The sequence below is a fragment of the Mytilus edulis genome, chromosome 2 (genome assembly GCF_963676685.1).
Source record: "Mytilus edulis chromosome 2, xbMytEdul2.2, whole genome shotgun sequence".
NCBI lineage: Eukaryota > Metazoa > Mollusca > Bivalvia > Mytilida > Mytilidae > Mytilus > Mytilus edulis.
Window position 1 is genome coordinate 22,556,465 of NC_092345.1, and position 17,971 is coordinate 22,574,435.

The following is a 17,971-nucleotide window of genomic DNA, read 5'->3' on the forward strand; positions in this document are numbered from 1 at the left end:
ACATCTGACGTAGCAACGTTACTAACAACTAAACTATCATTTATATCCTGATATCGTTTCCTCTGACATGAAAGACGACGTGATAAAAATGTGAATTTGTAATAGAGTGTGATCATTCATGGGCTTATATATACCCGTTTCCATCTAGATACAAATAATAATTTTTCAATAAAAGAAGTGCCATTAATGCCACCCATGCCATATTGCAATTTTTTTTATCTATCCAAGAAGCAAGGACAATAACTAAAAATAATATCTAAAGAGAGATAAAAGCTTCAGAGCAAATGCAATGGGATTTCCATTATAATTTTTATTTCAAAGGGGCATAACCAGTTAAAAATATTTGATCAGGACTTATATTTGATAATGATAGTGTAATAAGGTTCTTGGACAGAAAAGGATTCGTCAAGTTTAAAATGTTTTATTTATACGACATAAACATGATAAATAAATTAACACTGAAAGTACACAAATAACAAAACGTAAATACATAGACAGTACAGTGTACAAAGGGATATAACTCTAAATCATAAAACGGAAAGTACATGTATAAAATACGATAAACTAGCTCTTTTCTGTAAGAATACAACCAATACGATTTAAGTGAATATATTATAAATATATGAATTCAATCAAACTCAATTATATATCAACCAAGTCAGGATTAAGTGCTACATTATGTCCAATTATGTTACGCTACTCATTCATAGATTTATGAATGAACTATTTCTTATTATAATGTTTACATGTAATAATTGACATACAGGTAACTACTATTCAGAAGACACAAACAATACATACATGTATACTGAACTAAAATTAAATAGACAAACACAGACAATACAGTAACTAAAAATACATGTAACACTGATCTTAAAATTGAGAAAGGAAATGGTGAATATGTCAAAGCGACAACCACCCGACCATAGAGCAAACAACAGCCGAAGGCAACCAATGGGTCTTCAATGTAGCGAGAATTCCCGCACCCGTAGGTGTCCTTCAGCTGGCCCCTAAAATATGCATAATAGTACAGTGATAATGGACGTCATACTAAACTCCGAATTATACACAAGAAACCATGTATATGGTACAAAGGTCTATTTCCTATAATATTTGGAAACATCACCAGATCAATAGCATGAATAGAATATGAAGATATTGTGGTCCTGTTAAAATACAAATATAACCTACATAAGTCTAATGAACTAACTATATTAGCATAGCATTTATAAACAATAAGTAAGATGTTCAGTAGACATTGCTTTAGACCTTTTATAATAATAAAACAATTGTACCAATACATGTATCATTAATATCTATTTATGTTTTTTATCATAACAACCCTGCATACCCGAGGTATCCACTTTATGGACTCTACCGTACTACAGATTCACCAGGCGTTGGTTCACTTTCGTTTGTAATTGATTTTATTTTTATCGTGAACCCCAGCATTCCATAAGGAAACCGCAGTTGCAACCAGCGCTAATCATATTAGCCATTCGCACAGAGTAAACAAAGTTATATTTTGCTGAGGCACCCACAGGAACCTTCTGATATTGCTGCCATCCAACACAAGAAAAGAAATAAATAATGATGGACCATCTTAACCAAAAACGAGTCCTAAGGAGGAAAAGAACAGAGATAGGAAATTATTTCTCTCTTACAGAATTCATTAGAAATTAAATTTGAAATTAAAAGCACCCGACTTCGTATTCTTCAAATTCAATCTGATGCTCTGGAAAATATGTTAATCAAACATACAACCCTAGAGATACAACCACTTTTACAGCATTCCTGACGCGAATGGAAGCAGTACCTCTGGCCAAGGGAAGCCAGTCCAAATGGTACGGAATTGCTGGTAAAATGTTGTCTATTTTGGGGAAGAAAGTTAAATGAATATTCAGACCACACAACCTATACTGTCTATACACGGCCTGACAACTTATTGTATTATTCTTTCCACAATGCAAGAGGACAAACACATTTTGGCAGAATAATTTTAACAAACATTTTCAAAACAAAAACATTTTATTTTAATTTCTTTTTATAGTTTACTTACATACTTACAATGAACTTTCACTTTCAGTTGCTATTTATAACGTTACTTACCATTGTAACATTGTGACGTTTAAATTTTTACAACCTGATTTTGTACTTCAACATGATTTTAAGTATTGTTTTTATCCTGATGACGGTGCCCTAGGTACCGAAACATGTTGAACAATGAATTTCTGCAGCAGTCCCTAAAGTGTTGTTGTTATAAGACTCTCTACATTTAAAAAAAAAATGATATAAAATTTGAGTTATTTATTTTTCAAATAAACCTTAACTAAATAATGAATATGGATAAAAAATATAAATGAAATACCAATTAAATGTAGACGTGAATAAACGTTTAGTAATTCAGACTTTGAAGGTGTTGGATCTGAAATTTCATAGCATTTTAATGTTATCTCTAATAAAAAGAAGCAGTTTGATAAACTTTATATTTTTGTGAATACTCAGAATTTATCTCTGTTTTGGCAAGTAGTGATATCAAAAAAGTTTAAAGTGTGAGGTTATATATTTAAGAAATGATTGCAAAATAGCATACCAAACATATTGTAAGAATGGTGAAATATATTTTTTCCTCATATTTTTCTGTCTTGAAAGAATTTTTCCCCTCTTTTTTTTTTACGACCGACTGACCTGACTTTTTCATGGGGAAAATCCTTAAACCGTTACATATTAAAAAAACCTGGCCTAGAGAACTTTACTCTTCTTTTTTTTCAAATATAAGATTTTTTTTTCTTTCAAATACTGAATAATAAATATGTGGTTTTAAAAATCCTCATAGACTTATTGAAATTAATTTTTCTCCAAAAACAGGAGGGGTTTGCAAAACAAACCCAACAATTAAAGAAAGAAAATAAAACGACAACTTAAAGCTGTTTATAAAAGAGCAATTATCCTTAGCTGGTTTATTTTATAGTATTGATACACTGTACATTGAAATGGTTCTAAGTAATAAATTAAATCTAAAGAAAAAAGGGCAACTTTAAGGATTATGTACCCTTGTGTTGATTCCATGCTCAACATATGGGAATTTGATAGAAAATCCACAGCCTTTCCCCTTGTACTTTCATATATGTCAATTTCAGTGTTTGATAAATAGAGGATTATTAATATTGCATGCAGTGCTAGCAATGATTTCCTTAAAAGTTTATAAATTTAGATATTGGTCAAAATAAATATATATATGGACCAAATCAAGTACACTTTCTAGGATGTGCTCGTCTTTAATGGTTTTATGGATTTTAAAGGTTGTTAAGGCTTTTTTGTAAACAATAAATGCTATCACATCATAGAAAAACAAGTGATTAATCTTATGTTTAAAATTTTATGAGAAAAAAGCTCTGTATTTAAGTCTGTGGATTTTCTAAAAAAAATCCTGTTTTTATTTGCTACAAAATTTCCTTTTTCAATTAAATGCAATGAAACAATAATTAGTAATGCTTTACATGAAGTTTCCCCTTGGTAGATGTACAAAATGGCCCATCTCTATAAATCATTATCTTTGCTTTTGATACTATTGCAGTTTGAAAATTTCGTTAAATCACATGGCTAAAGAAGGGGTCATAAACCTTAAGCCTTTTATAAATAAATGAATGAGCTGATTCTTTTTTTATATTAAATGATTTTTTAAATTCTTAACCATTATTTATTGACAGGTATCCCAACAAAGATGCAACAGTAAAAATACAGACCAACATCCTGAAACTCCCAAATATGGAGAATATGATAATCCTCCCAAAAAAGGTGCTATTTATGATAAAAAGCCATTTCCCATTGAATTAGAAGCTGGGAAGAAATATTCATGGTGTACTTGTGGCTGGAGTAAATCTCAGGTGAGTGGTCAAGATATTTCTGTAACAGGGATGTTTTAGATCTTTTTACCATAGAAAACCACAATACTTCAAACAACTACAGTAAAACTACTAAGAAAATACCACAAAACATCAAAAATACACTTCAAAATGCAAAAAATAGATACAGAAATATATATTATTTTCTTACTCGTGCCCTCAAACGCAAATAAAGTATTTATGAATAAAAACTCAAACACATGTCTATGGGAAACAGCTCGCCTAGACGAGTGCAGCAAAGTTTTATTATCAAATAATTCAACTGTCCTCAAATCACTTTGCCAGCACACTAAGACCGCTGCAGCATACATGTCTTACAAACATATCTACAATGAAAAATAATGAAATAGAATCTTTCATATCACAAAACCATAATTTCATAATGTTCTTTTTAACATCTGCAGAAAAAACATAATGCGTTTACAATATTATAAACTTATACGAAACATGAACACAGGGGGAGGGGGGAAACTTCACTGCACTAAGACTGATCTTCGAATGGTCAAGCTATGAAAATGTATTTTCAATGTTAACTTCTACCGGGAATGACCATTCCGTGCTATCATACAAAGAACTTGAAACTCTTAACTTTGTTAAGATGACTTATTGTTATGCTAAAATAATTTAAATATTATTGTAAACATAAACACATGTTCCCAATATAACAACAAACCCATGTGCTATCGATAGTTAATAAATACATTTATATTGTAATTTTAAAAAATGTAGAGTTACCTCCCCTAGAGTATTAGCAAACATAAAGCCAAATATAGCTAATTTTAAAGATATTTTTGTTGGGTATTTTTAAAATTGCATTCTTTTTTATGAATACCCCATAATAATTCTAAATATTAAATTATTCAATTCAGCCCCCTGGATACGCCTATGACTAGTACCCAATAACAATTTTTATTGAAACATGAAATAAATTCTTTCTTACAACATCTTGCATGTGTCTTATAGTGATTAAATTACTCTTACAATTAAATAGGCACTTTGGTTGATATTTGTACTTTAAATTTTTTTTTATTTTATTTTTATTTTCTTTACACTCCTAGCAGATTTTCATAACTGTTCAGCAGCCACAGGATTTTGAAATAAAACATAGCAACACAGTCAAACAATGTTTATGTGTTAAAAGTTGTTAAATGATGTTTTCCTGGATATAGAATAAAAAAGCAATGCAATTGCTTATAATTACTTAAATCCACTTTATTTGAACATTGGTGGATATTTGTCTTATTGGCAATCATACCACATCTCCTTATTTTTATATTTAATGTTTGTTTGCATATTTATCATGAACATATTCTTACAGATAATAGTTTCTATTCCAGCCATTCTGTGATGGATCACATAAAGAAATCTTAAGAATGACAAATCCAAGAGCAAAAGTTGTCAACTTTAAACCTACCCGTTTTGAAGTGACAGAAAGTAAGAAGTATTGGCTTTGTATGTGTAAACAAACAAATAACAGACCGTTCTGTGATGGAAGTCATTTAAGTGAGGAAGTCCAGAAGAAAATGACATATAGCTGATTAATGAAATTATAGGGAAATTTGTATACATTTGTTGTACATGGGATTTTTTACTGATTTTTTGGTAAATGTCATGGTTGTCTAGGCCAAAAGAAACTGATGATGTATTTAATTTAAATGATTAAAATTATAAATAAAAACATTTCTTGGATATTTACTATAGCAATTAAAAAAAAGCTGTTAGGAAATTAAATTTAAACTATGGACTGAGCATGTGGTTCAGTTAATCTCATATGAAGGTGGAAAGAAAAAGACTGGATCATTACCCTTGGCTAATAAAGATGGCAGAACCTACGAATATTTCTGGTTTAAAAGCACAGAAATTTAATTTAGAATTTTTGTTGTCATTGAAGTTCTATATATAGTAGTTTTCATTTTAAGAACATGATGATCAGTCAGCTGTTTATCCCTTATTATACCCTAGTAAGATGTTGTTGACTATTTTGCTATATATATCAATAGGATTTGACTTATAAGCTGCTAAAAAAAGTTTCCTATCAATACACAGCCCACAAAAGGATGGATGCACAGTGTATAACAATATTCAACTCTTCTTTGGAGCAGAGAATTTATTATGAGCCATGTTGAAATTGTTAAATAAGTAATGAATGTAAGGTGGGATAGAACTATTTCTGATTCCTTCAGATGCTACATGTATAAAGTCATGCGTCTTATATTTGTTAAGTTTATATAAGTCTGGAAAACTTGATAATTGTAGTATGAATTGGCACCAGTTTCCACTTACTAATAAATCAATTACAACGATAGGGAACCAACGCCTAGAAAATCTTCAATACAATAGAATCCCTAAAGTGGATATCATACTTCTGTTAGTCAAGGCACTCATGACCACTCTATATATATAGATTGTTTTTTTCCTGTTTGAATGGTTTTACACTAGTCATTGTAGGGCCCATTATAGCTTGTTGTTTGGTGTGAGCCAGAGATCCATTGAAGGCTGTACTTTGACCTTTAACTGATTACTTTTACACATTGTGAGTTTGTGACTTGGACGAGGAGATGTTTCATTGGCACCACTTATATCACATCTTCTAATGTATATTATTTCAAGGAGATGTGCTTATATAGAATAGGTTATCTGTCTGCAAAAAGCATGTCATTGTGCAATGTCGAAAGTGTCTTAAGTATTTACAGGATGTAGGATCATAAGCATTTATCATTGTATAACAATACATAAATAAGTCAATGTCAATACTAATTAAGGTATCTTATTGTAATGTTGAATTGATAACCTTTGAAAATATGTGTATTGAAATGAAAGATAAGTTTATAGGGTCTATCTCGTTTTGAGGATTCTTAAACAATATCACTGTAACCATTAGGATGTGATATACTATTTGTAATGATACTTATACGGGAACAGTGAAACTTCCAAACCAAATATTTGTATCTATGAAAGTATTTAGTAAACTTTGTAAGTAATATTTGGTACCAAAATGAAATCTCTGACTTAATATGATTTACCAGTTTTACACAGATACGGGTCATTTCATGTGTGAAAATTTTGAAAAATATCTTCCCAAAACGAGATAGAATGTAACAAACTAGTCTGATGGGAATGATTGAATATGAATCAAAAAGAGATGTGGCCTCATGTTAATGAAACTTACAGCAAAAAAATAAGAAATTCATCAATAGGGCAACCTCTTATCTTAAATGGACTTTTCTATACATTATTTCAAGCTCTAAAGAAATAAAAAAAAAAAACAACATATCTTGTCTATTTATTTTATGAAGAAAGCAGATATTGGGTATGCTGAAAATTAAACGAGACATCTACATACGAAACACAATGAATATAGAAAAGATATTTTCATTTATACTTGTCTATAACTGAGAAAGGAATGAAAAAAGAGATAGTAGACTTTTTTACCATTTATAATTGTATTTATTTTTAACCTAACAAAATTTACATTTTCTGTCACATTTAACTTTTTGAACTATGAATAATGATGCTTGTTAATGGATGTCCAATATTCAAAAACCAAAAGATTACCCTTTCAGTCTCTTTTATTTTATTACTTCCGTGACCTACATATGGTTTACACATTTTCAAAAAATCAGTCGATCATTAGCTGTTATGACTGTGACCATTGATCCATTGACCCCAAAAACAACAGCTGTATTCTTCATAAAATTGGACTTTATCTCTCTTCCGCAATTACTTCGTTTTGGATATTTTGGCTATCAAATGATGGGAACAGTTCATGATTTCCTTTATAGCGGGTTGTTGCTCGCATCAAAGCTATCAAACCAAGTTCTGAAATGGTGAAGTTGAAGTTATCCCTTCATAATTGAAAACAGACGCCATCACGAGCTGGTTTATCGTTACCATGTATCTATCTTCGCATATTACGACATATATGTTCCAAATGTCGCGATAGTATCTACAAATCTGTGCCTTTCCCCCCAAATGGGATTTATCGAATTAAATATATTACAGGCTATTTACTAACATGTGCAACACAAATGGTGTTACATGTGGAAAAGGATCTTCTTACTCTTCCGGTGCACCTGATTTCATTCCCCAGTTTTTGATGGGGTTCACGTTGCTCAATCTTTTTTGTATGTTGTGTTTTATGAACTTTTGTTTGTCTGATTGCCTTTTTTTATCCATGGCGTTGTCAGTGTATTTTCGTCTTATGAGTTTAAGTGTCCCTGTGATAATATCTAGCGTCTCTCTTTTTCAAAGTACACTCCCAGCCATTTTACACCATTGCTGTGTTGTTATTTGCTTTTCAATTGAACAATGGAAAACAACAATTGAAAATGTTTAGTATATATTCACTGTTAGTCCAGTCTGACGGCAAGAGCCACCTGTGTTAACTGAATAACAATCTTATAATAATCAAGTGTCCAATAAAGAACCAAATTTTATCGAGTTCACACTTTTCACTATGGATGTATCTAAATCATTATCAAAAACCGATCCATCATTGTACCCGTTTGGCTGTGCAGGATGTAGAAAGACACAGTCAAGTCCGATCAAAATTCTGTCAAATACCGGTATACCTTCATTTTCCAGTGGCGATCCAAATTTTCCACCCTATAATCCAGGCGATATCCTGCTATTTCAGGATCTACATGTTACTGTTATTTTTCGCCCTGAACATGCATGCAATATTTGTCACTGGACGTAAAGCAAACAGCAACCATCAACCCAAATCACATTTTAGTGGATGTTTGGTCACACTTTGCAGGAGTAAATCAAAATATTTCAAGGTTATAGGATTATGCTTCTCACATACCAGACGGGAGTTGCTGTCTTCATTTAAATTAATTCCATATATACTCAAAGGGGAGAGTAGACACACGTTCAAATAAAAAATCTACAGGTTCTGTGAACTAGATTTTTAATTATGATCTGCACATGTGTCAGACTATTAGAATGTCGAAGTAACGGAATATATTGCAAATGAGATGAAAGACTATTGTGGTATCGTACCGATTGTGTGTCGGACGAAAGGAGTGTCGGAATAGCGGAGCGACCCCTGAAATGTGTCTGAGCTGACAATAGTTTTTGACCCGAATTTATCAAGTCCTTTTCCGGTTTGCTGGTTTATAATTAGTAACACTAAATGCTCTAAATAGCCAGTGTCTCAAACTTGAGGTATGTGTCTTTTCACCATTAAAGATCGAGTATATTTTTTTTATTACGATCAGTTTTTGTTGCTATTGTCTTGCTGTTATTTGCTGTTAACAAATATTCTCTATCTACTAATACTATTATTGTGATAAAAAAATCAATAAATTATAAAAGTCGTCATAAATTGGTAACATATAAGTAATAACACATAAAAAAAAAGTCAACCGACGATTTCAGACACTTCGACAAATTTTTAGATCTTGGCTTGCTGGTAATTTTGTCATTTTTATTTGCTCTTTATCTTCCATGGTTTTGGAGAGAATAAGCAAAAACGAAAAAGTGGTTACGGTCGTTTATTAGAGGCAACTCCTCGTACAAGAAGTCGATCTACGATTTCCAGTTTGACTGATTTGTAAAATTTTCCTTGTTGATCCTTTCTGTCATTTAAAGTTTCTATCTATCTATAATTGCTCTGCATGACAATAGTGTAGGCAAATACATACACACACAAATTGGCAAACAAAATCCGTCATTTAGGGGCAATAACCGCTATAAGGAGTATAATTTCAGCCATGCTCGACTTATATTATGCTCAGTTTCGCCAATCTATTCTAGTGTTCTAGATAATATGCAATTTAATTGATATTTTATGAATAAATGTTCGTGTTTAATGCCACTCTCAGTACTTTTGGCTACATATTGTGGCGGTAAATTTTTATTTGTGGAGAAAACCGGAGAGAACCCGACCTTCGGCAGGAAAACAACAATATGTTTAATATGCTAATGCATCCGGCACTCTGAACTTTTGAAGATTTCCTGTTAATATAGAAATTCCATTGTTATACATTTACAGGGTATGAAACCCACTCAAATGCAGAGTTTCAAATATGAAATTAGTGCAAATGCAAAAATGTCATACGCCCTTTGAAACTCTGCATTTGAGTGGGTTTCCTACCCTGTAAATGTATAACAAAGGAAGTTCTATATTGGGCGTATGACATTTGCGCCGATTTAAAAAAAAAGTTATTCTTTCATTTGCACCGATTTCATTTTTGCATTTGTGCCGATTTTATATTTGCTCCTAATTGCATTTTCAGTTTAACACAGGTGAGTAAATGCTTCTACATGTACTATACCTCGGAAGGTATATTGGTAAAATTTGGTTATAAACGTTGTTTACTTATGTTTAAGTTACGTATGTTAAAATGCGAACTCTAGAAATGCCCACATCAGTACTTAAGCCATAGAAAGAACAGATGGACTTCGTTATTGACAATAACGACAAATATATATACAAGAGACGTTATCACAAAAAAGGAATGTATTAGATGTGTTGCCTATAAGTACTCGGCAAGAACAGATTTATGATTTTAATGTATTCCGTTTTTATGGATTTTAAAGTTGTAAATAGATTTTTACTTCGTGATTTTAGTATGAACAGAGTGCTTTCATCTTAGGTTTTTACGTCTTGATTTTAAAGTTTGTGCGTTTAAATTGACTTAACCTGCTCGACATCCTACTTCCACCTCCCCGTGGTGAGCAGAGGACAACAGTCATATAAATATCATGATTGACAATTCATATCATTGGTACAACTGGCTAATAGCGGAAGAGGTCAATAACGATAAATGAAAAATAACATTCACCTGTTATTTACCTGTAACAAAATCGGCGCAAATGAAAAGAAAAATCGGCGCAAATGAAAGAAATAATCGGCGCAAGTGAAATGCAGATCGGCGCAAATGCAAAACGCCGGTTTCAAACACGAAAAAGGTGACATAATACTCACTTCAAAACAAGTTGTCTCTTCATGAGAGTAAATTTTAAACAGCGTTATCGGATAGTAAATATTACTGTAAAAAGTAATTTACCCGATTATAATTCTCGCCAAATGTTATTGAAGTCATAAACAATGTGATAGTTTTCTCAAACATTTGAACACAGTCGTCCGTCAAGAAGTCACGACACTCTCGGTCAAACTTGCAAACCAAAAAATCATAGATGATAAAATAATGTTCCCAGCAATCTGTAAATACATAATACCTCTTTCGTTAAACTTTGATGCAAACACGACATTCACACTAACGATGGACCAGGATGTACAGTAGGACCATAAGTGTTTATCATTGTATAACAATACATAATTATGTGTTAATTTATGAAAAACAAAATCAATGTTAATACTAAAAAAGGTAATATTCTTAGATCTTATTACAATGTTGAATTGACAACCTCTGAAAATAAGTGTATTCAAATGAATGAAAGTTTACAGGGTTTATATTTTATGGACTCTAAAACAATATCACTTAAAAAATTAGGATGTGATATACTATTTGTAACAAGATTTAGCATACTGGAACAGTGAAACTTCCAAACCAAAAATTTGTATCTGGGACAACATCCCTAATGCGCCTCGAAATGAGGAACTCAAAAGTCACGTGTAAAGAAAAAATCTCTGTGTAGTGATATTGGACATGTTTCTATTTTTAACAAATGACTGAACTTAATTATTTGTGGTGATTAGGAAAGTAGAGGAACATAGAATAAATATGTAAAAACTATGGAGCTATTGAATGTGTTCAAAGTATTAAATTTTCAAAGAACTTATTGTGTTAAAAAGGGGATATTTTACCACAAGGAGCCGCATCACAAAAAGATGTTCGGGGTTTGCTAATTTACGGAAAAAGTAATCTCACTTCGTACCCCGAAAATTTAACCACATATGTGAAAATGTTACAGCTTCGAAACGAGCTATCATACATATCCAAGTTTACGATATGGACTGAGCTACAGGAAAAAACGTTACCATTACCGCCTATGTAAAAACAATTAAAGATATTGAGCCATCTATGAAAGAATTCAGTAAAGTCTTTTAAGAAATTTATGGTACTGCAATGAAATCTCGGACTAAATCATATCAAAGATGTAATAGCTATTATATCTATGCTATGATTTACCGGTTTTACATAGATAAGGGTCATTTCATGTGTTATTATATCTATGAAAATTAATGTTGAAAATTTTGAAAACTGATAACAATGCTGGACTAGAACTAGCTACAGAGATATCTTGGTTTGGTAAAACATGTCAAAAAGTTGTAGAAGTGCATTGGCTCTATTTTCTTTTTATTTCCAACAATGTCGTTTTCGAAATTCTTCATCAAATAATCCGTAAATGAATGGATTAGCAATTTTATTCAGTATGTATGATGTGTACAAAAATTGGTATAACGGCAGAGAGTTTCTGAATGTCCTGGAGTTTTAGGTCGGAACACATATTGTTTTCCACGCAATGATGACGTACACAATTCAAATTTTTGACTACACATAAGCTATGTCACTTTTTTGCTGTGATATGATATGCTTACTTGAAATTACATTTGAGGGATCACTATTTTCCTAGATCCTAGTATTTACTATTGTGTATTATTTTCAGGACACATAGCTTATGATGTCCGGCCCTGTAACATACTGGTCGTACTGTAGATGTTAGATATATAACCTGGTTCCACAGATTGGTAATATTATATTATGTTGTACCTACATAGATATTTCACATTACAGTAGTGCATACGAACTTAATAGAATACTATAGTGAACATATAATAACATTTGTATGTTAAAGGTTTTATGAATGACACTCGTTTGTGAAGTACGATACATTCGACTTGCTCAGGGGCGGATGCAGGAATTTTCGAAAGGGGGGGGTGCTAACCCAGGGCACCCAGGGCAAAAGGGGGGGGGTGCAAAACATATGTCCCGATACAAATGCATTGATCGGCAAAAATAAAGGGGGGTGCGCAACCCCGTAACCCCCCCCCCCCTGGATCCGCCACTGTTGCTTATAATATGCTTGAATGATTATAATGATATACTATTTGATACGACTTATCAAAAGCATGTATTTGTATTTAGAAAGATATAATTGTAAGTCTATTGCATATTATGAATGTCACCTCATTCTTGATACTCAGTATAGTTTATTGTATACGAAATGCGATCTTGTAACATCATTGTTATTACGCCAGTATAATATTTATATGTTTATAGTATAAGACTTTGATAAGACTGTGATATTGATAATTGTAATAACTATATGCTATTGTTATTGCAGGGTTATTTATTTATTCCTATGTTTACTTAATAAAGTGATGTCAAAGAACCCTAGACTTGTCGTTTATGGAACCCCCGTAAAACACGATTATCACATTAATGTACAGAAAAGAACAATATTATTGGCATTTCATGTCACTACAAAGAGCCGGACTTCTTGGTAGATGATACTGTTGTGGACGAAATGTTTACCAGCAGTGGTTGAAAAAACTCGTTAAAGATACCAGGCTTATAATTCTGGTACGTTATCTAGATCGACGCGTATTTCGTCTACATAAAACTCATCAGTGCCGATCGAATCAAAACAACGACAAACAAAAAACTGTCATATCTTTGTCAAATCTTCATTAGATTATAAGAAACTTCTATTTCTTCATAATCAAGAGAAAGTACAAAGTATAAAGTTTTGATTTTTTATTCGTGTTTCTGTATTTCACTGATGGACTTGCTGTACATGTAAGCAGTCAACGCTATTATATAAATTTTTAATACTGCATTTTCAGACAAAACACAGGTTCGAATTTGTCTGTTTTATTTGTGTCTGCAATAATTATGGATTTATCAAGACTATTAGTAATATGGATACAGCAATGCAATTGTGATCACTGCGCTCCCTTTATCGCATAAAAAGGCGAAATAAAGTTTTAAGTTAAAGAACACCAAGGACTCAAAATTCCAAAAGGGCTTTTTTTTAAATACAGCTAATTTGAAGGTAATCTATTCATGTAGTAAACAATCCTTAGTATTTAAAAAAAATTAAAGATTTGCAAACAGTTAATTTATAATCATAACCATTCCTGGACCAATGATAATTTATGTCAACACGGAAATCAGAATTTCAACACTTTAAACAAATGTTGAATTCTGCGTATTTCACAGATGCTAATAAAATTATAAATGCAAATAATTGCATACTAGTTTTTTTCAAATATAAGTACATATTGTATTGAGAACAAACCCACTTAAACAATCCACATCCTTGTCTAACTTCACATTAACTCGTAATGATGTTTACAAAATAGGATAAAGGAAGGAAAAACAAACTTTTAATGATAACATTCAATATTTACAAAAAAAAATACATTATTTTTTTTTTTCCAACAAAGCACCCCCCCCCCCCCCCCAATAAAGTCGTTTTCTAAATTCTTTATTAAATAATCCGTAAATAAAAGAATTAACAATGTTATTCAGTATGTATGATGTGTACAAAAATCGGTATAACGACAGAAAGTTCACGCCGAATGTCCTTTTGACAAAGTCTTTTATCCTGAACGTCCATTAGTTCAGGGTTCGAAGAGGAAAATACGACGCAACGCATACAGCGTGGTAATGAACTACACAGCATGTGTCCCACACCTGATCTATATGTGCCTTTTCGTTATCAAAGACCTAAGTATATAATTGACGTTTAAGATCCGTTTTTGTTGCTCTTGTCTTTATGATCATATTTACTTTTAACAGATTTTCTCTATCAACTATAGTTCTAGTAAAAAAAAACATTTTTTTGTTGTAAAAATCGTAATTTATAGGCAAGAACAGCTAAAGAGTCGACCGACGTTTCAGACACCTCGACAATGTTTAGATCTTGTCTTACTGGTAATTTTTCCATGATTTATTGACTCTTTATCTATGGAGGAAAATAGCCATTGTTATATTATAGTTCGTTTCTGTGTGTGTTACTTTTTAATGTTGTGTTTCTGTTGTGTCGTAGTTTTCCTCTTATATTTGATTGTGAGAGCCGTGGTGTAGTGGTTAGTGCATCGGACTACTAACACAAAGGTTCCTGGTTCGATTCCCGTTTGGGATGAAAATTTCAGGAACTCAATTTTCGGCTCTCCCTTGACACCATCTTCGAATATGGTCTTGAGGAAACGATGATAGTCCGTCGGAAGGGGACGATAAATGGCTGGCCCGTGTTAAGAAAGAGCCATATCTCTTGCACGTTAAAGACACCCTTGTAGATTTCGAAAAAGAGTAGGCTAATGCCGCTACAAGGCAGCACTCGCACCCGCAAAGTGGAAAGGGATTAATATAAGTTGCAAAACTTGTTTCCCAATCCACTATAAATAAATATGTTTAAACTATTTGATGTGTTTCCCTCAGTCATTCCTGGACCAATCTTTTTTTTTATCAACTTGATAGTTGACAATAACTTCTTCTGGTATCAGGAGTCAAATTTCGGCCATGCTCGACTTATATTATGTAAAGTTTCCCTAATCTTTTCTGGTTTCTGGTGTAGATAGTATGCAATTTGATATAATTTTATGATTGATTGTTGGTGTTAAATGTCACTCTTAACACTATTGGTTACATATCGTGGCGGCCGATATTTTATTTGGAGGAGAAAACAGAAGAGAACTCCGACCTTCGACAGGAAAACAATATGTTTAATATGCTAATGCATCCGGCACTCTGAACTTTTGAAGTTTGATTTCCTATCAATATTGGACTTCCATTGTTATATATTTTTACAGTGTAGGAAACCCACTCAAATGCAGAGTTTCATACTCACCAAAACAAAAAATAATGTTCAAAGCGATCTGTTAAACATATATAACCTCTTTCCTTTAACATGCTTTTGACGCATTCACACCCAATGAAGAACTCGGGTCAAAACATATTTTTTCCAAACAAATATTGATGTAAAAAAATCGAATTAAAATGTTTTGTCTACAAATAGGCTATGTTACTTTTGTTTGCTTTCATATGCTACGCTTTCTTTAAATTACATTTCAAATTGGCCATTTTTTGCGCCGACTTTTTACGATACGCCATGACCTACGAATCAGATGATGATACAACACAAAAATTGCGAAGGTAAATGTTTAGATCTAACATTGGGCTGATGTTTAGACGCATTATATATATAAATAGTATTGTTTATAGAATAATGAGATTGAAAAGTGATCCTCGTCATTGTTTTACGTAAATTCAGAAATTTTTACTTCTACTATTAAAATTTTCTGCATATGCGATAAACAAAATGTATTCATTACATATACACATGGAAAAAAGTATTGCAACACCTTGATTTTTTAAAATTTGAAAAATCAGCCTCTTTTTTTGGATGAAATATAATAAAATATGTGTATAATATTATTGAAACATAGTTTATGATAACATTGGCATTGAAACGAACAAAAAATGTTTGAAAAAAAATAATTTATATAACCACAATTTTAATACCAAAATGGAGTGTTTTTTGTACAAAAAAATGCATTTTACAACTTTTACTGTAGTCGAACTTTACAATGTCAGACTTTTCAAAATTAATCCTTAGATGACTGTTCATATCATGGTTGATCGTTATACGCCAAAGAATTAGTACTTTGTGCGCAGCCTCCATTCAACGGATAACCGCATCTAAACGTCTTCTGATTCCTGCCATAAATCGACTAATTTGTTGCTAAGGTAGCAGCAACCATTTCTGATGAAGGGCATTGTTTATTTCATGATGTGTTTGAACTGGGGTGTCCTTTCGCGCACTTTCCGCCCAATAATGTCCCAAATATGCTCGATATGGTTGAAATCCGGGCTACGATCGTGCCAAGGAAGATGAACCGAATTCCATTTGAACATTGAATCTTCCTCCACGATGCTAATTTCCAACTTTGGCGAGCTCTGCACTACATTGGATACGGAAAACTGTGTGTCTGTTCGTTAGCAAAGGTCTCAGAAATGGTCTTATCGCACGATCACCAGTAGCGATGAGTCGATCTCGAACAGTTCGTGTTAAAAAGCTCCTGTATGGCCACCACTCTCTTTTTAGGATTGTCTTGTATGCAATGGGTTTCCTTCTGACCAACCTTCATTATGCTTGATTTTCCTTAGCAAATGGTATAGGGGGTCTTCATTATCTCGGAATGTCTTTAACAGCGTTTATTGCCTGATTTATTCTCAAAACGACTTATAGTGAAATGGTGATGACCAACAATACGTGCAGTTTTTACATCGACATCCCTGCTTCCCTTATGCTGATAATCTGTTATATGGCTGCAGTAAAGAGTTGTCAAGGACCCATTATAAGGTGTCAATCACATAACTTTAAAAATTTGGTTATTTAAAGGGTTGAAAACAAAGAGGATAAAAACAACTGTTTTGCTGTTTACGGGTACAGTAGCTGCATTTGCGGATAAAAAATTATCGAGTCGATATTTATTGATTAAACTCAGGTGATACTTAAATAATGTTTAACTAGTTCTATTTTACCAAATTATATCCCAAAAAAATGAAAAGTGTTTTTTTTAATTTCAATTTCAATTTGGTGTTGCAATACTTTTTTCCATGTGTATATACTATCATTGCCATCACAAAACTTATAGGAATATTTCCATCGATTACACATTTTTATAAGCATCAGAAAAACGAAAAGAAATCAGAAGTCCCCTGCCTATTAGAAAAACGGCATAATGATATATTAAGAACTGCACAAAAGTCACACAAATAGATTGTTTAAAAGTTCCTACGAAAAAATTCCCGATGCCAACCTTTTCAGTCCATTAGCATAGATTGGATAAATTACACCAGACTGCGGCATAAGAATCATCACCGGTGCTCGAATAAACCATTTGGAAGGCTTGAATCATAAATAAAGTTGACTCGGTAATACCAGCACAGTAAACCAAATTTCGGAGTAGTGTCAAATAGGAATATGCCTTCATTGGTTTAGGAAAACCTGAGCTTTGGATGAGATTTTTAGTTTACATGTTGCATGAACAGTCAATTTAGAGTGAATAAAAATATGATACGTATTTCACAAAGGTGAGGACTACTTATTAGATGATTACTCTTGTGGACGATACGTCCACC

The 17,971-nt window shown here is 32.4% G+C and overlaps 1 protein-coding gene and 1 long non-coding RNA gene across 2 annotated transcripts; both read left to right on the forward strand.

Annotated features, from left to right (window-relative positions):
* Positions 1-1,821: 1,821 nt before the first annotated feature.
* Positions 1,822-5,605, forward strand: LOC139511743 (CDGSH iron-sulfur domain-containing protein 3, mitochondrial-like). The gene is made up of 3 exons (XM_071298789.1): positions 1,822-1,844; positions 3,711-3,887; positions 5,243-5,605. The coding sequence occupies exons 1-3, from the start codon at positions 1,842-1,844 to the stop codon at positions 5,441-5,443; spliced, it is 381 nt and encodes a 126-aa protein (XP_071154890.1). The 5' UTR covers positions 1,822-1,841; the 3' UTR covers positions 5,444-5,605.
* Positions 5,606-12,487: 6,882 nt separating this feature from the next.
* LOC139511744 (uncharacterized) lies at positions 12,488-13,211 on the forward strand. Its single transcript, XR_011662084.1, has 2 exons — positions 12,488-12,567; positions 13,164-13,211. It is a non-coding gene; the product is annotated as an uncharacterized lncRNA (long non-coding RNA).
* Positions 13,212-17,971: the final 4,760 nt, after the last annotated feature.